Source organism: Corvus cornix, chromosome 5 (assembly GCF_000738735.6).
Source record: "Corvus cornix cornix isolate S_Up_H32 chromosome 5, ASM73873v5, whole genome shotgun sequence".
Taxonomy (NCBI): Eukaryota; Metazoa; Chordata; class Aves; order Passeriformes; family Corvidae; genus Corvus; species Corvus cornix.
The window spans coordinates 55,300,215-55,305,759 of NC_046335.1; the positions used below are offsets into that span (position 1 = coordinate 55,300,215).

Consider the following 5,545-nt stretch of genomic DNA (forward strand, 5'->3'; position numbering starts at 1 on the left):
TATTCGGAGAAGGCCTGTTGCCCTGGGGAATCTCTAATGAGCTATGAAGCCATTAACTGGAAGGGCAGAAGGGTGAGCCCAGCCCCTGGCAGAACACTGAGCCGTGGGTAGTGATGGGCAGCCAGCCCTGCTCCCTGCTGAGCTCGGACATGGCTGCCCTCCAGGGACTGAGCTATCACTGAATTTGGGAAGTACCCCCAAAGGTGGGGCAGGGGGGGCTTTGCTCCTGAAGAGGTTTATTTTTTAAGGGATAGTTAGGAATATTATGCTACATATTGCTCTATGCCTCTTGGCATAGACAGACGGGCCGGTCGCGGGAGGTGATTATCCTGCTCTGCTCTGGTGTGGCCTCACCTTGAGTCCTGTGTGTAGCTTTGGGCCACACAATACAAAAAAGAAAGAAAGCTACTGTAGAGCGTCCAAAGGAGGGCAACGAAGATGGTAAAGGGCCTAGAGGGGAACGATTTACTTTAAAAAAATATATAATAATCGTGCTCGGTTTTTATAATTTTAATTCGGCTCAATTTCCCGCTCTCGGCTGAGTGATCGGCCGGAAGGTGAGCGACGACTCCTTTAACAAAAGCTCGATCCGCACCGGATTGACGTTCCCCTCAGCCAATAGAGTTACAAACGCCATCCCTCCGCGGCTCGGGTTGGCCCCGGCTCCCGGCGGGACACCGCTCAAACCTGTAGCGCCAAGACTGGGGCATGGAGGTCGTGCTGGGGCAGGTGGAGCAGCTGTCGGCACTCCTGGTTGTGTCCCGCTCCGCGTTGGTGCGGGACTGGGACTCCCTCACCCTGGACAGGGCTCTAGAGTGGGCCCGGTATTTCCAGCACCTCTATGATCGGTTCCGTGCCCGGCCCGAGCTCCGGGAGGCCCTCGGGCGGCGGCTGCGCCGGGCTCAGCCGTACCCTCTGCTCGGCTTCCCTACACTGGGCCGCTGCCCACAGCTGGTGGGGCTGGCGCTGCTGGAGAACCGCGCTTTGCCGCCTGCTGCCTGCCGCAGCCTGCTCCGCAGCCTTCTGCAGCCTCCCGGCGCGGGGACCGGCCCCGAGCCCCGCGGCCTGGCGCTGCTCGCCCGCCGCAAGGCCGCGGCCTGTCTGCTGGCGCTGCCCCGCCGCCCGCCGCGGTGTCCCCCGGGCAAGAGCCGCAGCTGCAGGCGGAGGCGCAGCTGCTGCTGAACCGGCTGCGGGAGGAGGGGCAGGAGGTCGGGGAGGCCGCGGGGCAGCTGCGTTGGTTGTGCGGTGTTCTGGAGCAGCTCCCCCAGCCCCGCGCCTTTGAGGTCGTGGCGGCGGCGCTGGCTCTGCTGAAGCAGGGGAGTGGCGCTGAGCAGGCCGGAGACAGGGATCGAGATGGGACCAGCCTAGACGGGTACCAGGCGAATGCTGCAGAAGACGGATGCACCGCCGGGCTCCTGCTTTCCTGGCTGCTGGGCAACCAGGAGAGATTTTCTGCCTTCTGCCTTTGCCTCCCATGTTCCCTTCTTGCCTTTCTAGCTGGTCACTATTCTCAGTTAAGCAGATCTTATTTGGACCTCTTAACCGCCTGGGGAAGCCACTTGCTCTATGATCCCTTGCAGGGAAGGTGGATTAAAAGTTGCTTTGACAAAGCTGAATTGTCCTGGGAAGAATTAAGGGAGCGCTTCCGCTGCCTCTGTCAGGGATCTACACTGCTTAAGGAACAGACCCAAGCTGCTCTGAAACTCCTGAAGACACAAGATGGAGACTTTAAAGTCTGTGGCCTAAGTGTGTGGAGTGACTTACTGATGGAAGTAGGCTGCTAATGCATGCACACAAAAGCAACATGAAAACTTACAAAATGAAGCAAATCTGGTTAACTTTATCTGATGTAAAAGGCAAGACAACTACACCTCACTTTGTTGAAAACAAAATGTTACTGTAACTGCTGATCACAATGGTTCTGACTGCAGCTGGTTCTGAAGTCTTTCAGGAAGGCCTGGTGATTTCTTGTAATTGTGCTGTTATTTCTGGTCAACACAGAAAATTTCTTCCTTTTCAGTACTTGCTGATTAGTTATCTAATAAAATGAAGAAAATCCTTTATGCTTCAAATATGGAGTAGTTTCTGTTTAGAAAGTATGGCAGTTCAGATATGGTTGTGGTAGTAATTTTTCTAAGTCTTGGAAGCTGAGCAAAAAAGGTTCAAAGGGAGGGTGGAGTTTAAAATGTGGAAACCCCAGATTCAGGGTTCATTTAGTAGTGATTGTCCTTATTGGGCTATCTGCTCTGGTGGCCACTTCCATGCTTCTATAGCTCTTGCACATGACTTAGCCCCAGGCTCAGTGAAGAAAGTGAGAGGAAGCCAACTGGAACATTTGAAAAGTTCTAAAATAGAAGTCTTTATTAGTTGCTATGTTATTTGATAATACACAGGTATTTCCTAAGAAAATGGCAGTAAATTGTAGGATGTTCTGTGTGGTTTTCTTCCCATTTCCATAATTTATTTCATGATTCATTGCTTTGTGAAGCAGAGAAGTGAGTGAACAGCAAACTTTTTTATTGTCTGTATATATAATATGTATTAAATATTTATAAAACTTTGTCTATATACGTACACAAAATTTTATATAATTGTATGTATAAAATATGTGGTATGTAGTATATATATTATTTCCCCTCTTTGTTATTTTATGTTTTATCTGTTTGTGTGAGGAAAACTTGAACAGGGTAGTTTCTACCTTTCCAGTGTCATTAAAATTCGTATTGCAATGCAGAAGTAATGTGTATATTTAGCTCTGTAAAATAGTATTGCCAAAAGTGAGCACTATAAAAAGAGAATAGTCAAGGAAGATGAAGGAAACATATAGAACTACTGCAAAAAGAGTTATTCATTAATCTTTTGTGTGGAGGACCTATCAGAGTTCCTGCAGACCATATTCTTACAGTTTCAAGATCAATTGAGACATCTCTTTTGTTGCAAAAGTCCTTTAGAAGGGGTTAGAAGATTGTTCACTTAAAGCAAACAAGCTATTAAATGTATAAACTGTATTGGAACTAATTAGAGTAGTAGTCTGTATTATGACAAGAAATAGTGTATATAACTATGGCTGATAATTCTGTATGGCACAACTAGAGTGGGAAGAATCTTGTGCTTTTGAAATGGAAGCAATTAGTACAAGGATTGAATATCATCTGGGAAAAGAAATGATGGTTATTTGAACTTGTATGGAAGTAATTAGAGACATACACAAGTTCTTTTCCTTCCCCTATTCTAAAACAGAAGAGATACTTAGGGGTAGCACCATTATGTAGTTAGAAGGACAGGCTACTAACCTATCAAAAATACAACTATTTTCTTTGTATTCCTTACTATGTCACTTCAGTGAGACAATGAAATTTTGGAGATCTGTGGATGAACATATTCTAAAAGTACAACTGTGGCAGTTGTCTTTCTCTGTCTTAAATGGAGTTGTTGCCCCTTCTGGAACTTGAGGTCAGTCTTAAAAGACATCAATGTCAGTGGACCTCCTGACTGAGTCAGTATTTCTGTGGTATCAAAAAAAAAAAAAAAAAAAAAAATCTGTCTAAAAATCTGTCTGAAATCTGACAGTGTTTAAAACTGCTTAGACGTGTAAAGCATGAAGTTTGAATTTATGTTGTCTAGCCACAGTTCCCTGTGTTATGTAGTTTTGGCATTTGGTATGGAAACTCTGCACTTGAGCTTGCTCTTAATGCCTTTAACAGGCATAAGATTTTTTTGTCTGTTAGAATACTTTCTGCTATCAGAGGTTCCTGATGAATAATATACCCAAACATACTAGTCAAAGTTATTTGCTTCTCCCCAGATATACATTAAGGGTGATTATCAAATATTGCAATAACCTTACAAATGCTATAGTATCAAACCAAGCCTCAACTATTAAAACCTACTGTTCCCAGGTACATCAGTCTCTGGGACAAATTTCAATGAGAGTTAAGTCTTAGTTTTGCTTGTCAGGGTAGATATGTTTTCTAATTATACTCAGAATGTTCACTATAAATTAAGTCTCTTAACTATTTATAGAATAAATCAGATCCTTGTAGGGAGTTTCTTCTTGCATTTGAAGTATTTGAAGTCTTGCTTTTTGATAAACTTAAGCTTTGTGTTGTAAAATTCAGTTCATGAAGACATATGTCTTCTTTTCGAGTAATGTTTATTACACCTTTTTAACTAAGTGTATGTCTCGGTTTTGAAAGACAGGTGTCTGCTAAGGAAGGCAGAGGCCCCCCTTGAAGTGGCAGATATAACCCCTTTTTCCCTCCAAGTTATTATATTTTGAAATCAAGGGCCTTTAGGCAAAGATGTGGGAAATAGGAATAACAGTTCTTTAGTCTCTCTCTATATATATGTATATAACCAGTCAAACAAAACAACAACAACTATGGCAGTAACAGCAATCACAAACCCAGTGCCAGCCTTCTCGGCTGTCAGGCCCTTTTCCCTCGGGTGCAGTTCCGCTCGCAGCCGGCAGGGGCGCTGGCGGCTCCCGGTGAGCAGGGCAGGTGCGATGGTTCCCCCGCGGCTGCAGGGGGCGCTCCGGAGCGAGCTCGGGAAACCCGCGGCTCTGGTGCCCTGGGATCCCGGGAAGGGATGGAACAAAGGCTTCACAAACCGCTGGGCAGCTGATCCCGGGCTCTCAGGAACAGCAGGCTGGAACAGCAGGCTGGAACGGCAGGCTAGAGCGGCAGGCTAGAACGGCAGGCTAGAACGGCAGGGACGAACGCCAATCCCAGGTGGCAGACGAGATGTATCCAGATGGGAAAAACCCACGGAGGCCCAGGCAGGCAGGGCGAGCAGGGCTACAGCGTAGCGAAAGCTCGAAGCAGCAGCGGAGCAGGGCAGCCACAGCTCGGTCTCCAGCAGGGCAGGGAAAGCGGCTTTTGGAGTCCCGGCGTTGTTTCCAGCAGGAAGAAAGAACGGCCAAAAAGAAAGAAGCAGCAGCTCCTTTCTCTGCAGCTTCTCTCTCCGGACGCTCAGAGCGAACTGACCCCACACCCAGGTGTAGACAAAGGAGTAGCCAGGCCCGCCTCACTCCCCTTTTTGTCTTTCTTAAGTACAGCTATTTGTCCCCTAGCAACATGCATATGGGAGAAAATTCCTTTAACAGGAAAACTTAAGACTAAACTAAAACCCCAACAGTGTAACTACAGAATCTTTTACTGGCATAGCTAGGAAGTAATAGGCCCAGCAGTGACTTTATTAAGAAAGTAAAGAAGTAATCGTGGGCATGGATGGGAAAGAGAGGCCAGTATAGACCATATATACTTGATTTCCAGTTCTGTCTTCCTTATAGAAACAAGGATACTAAAAGGTAGTTTAATTTCAGTGAGACAAAAGCACCTGGTTATAGCAATTACACAAAAATGTTCCAATCTGTCCCAAATACATTATAAAGACATGCCAGATCCCTGATTACCAAATTCCAAAATCCATCTGGCATTCATTGAACAAATACACTGGTCCACATTCCCTATTATTTCAGCGTGCTTGTTGAGTTCTCCAGATAGCTGTGTGAATGATGAATTTTCTTTGGAACTCCGTTTTT

General features: G+C 46.2%; 1 protein-coding gene across 1 annotated transcript; it reads left to right on the top strand.

Annotated features, from left to right (window-relative positions):
* The first annotated feature begins 641 nt into the window (after positions 1-641).
* FANCF (FA complementation group F) lies at positions 642-2,059 on the top strand. The gene is given in 2 exon segments (XM_039553386.1): positions 642-1,107; positions 1,110-2,059. Coding segments are annotated over 2 exon segments (1,074 nt in total). The 5' UTR covers positions 642-708; the 3' UTR covers positions 1,785-2,059.
* Positions 2,060-5,545: the final 3,486 nt, after the last annotated feature.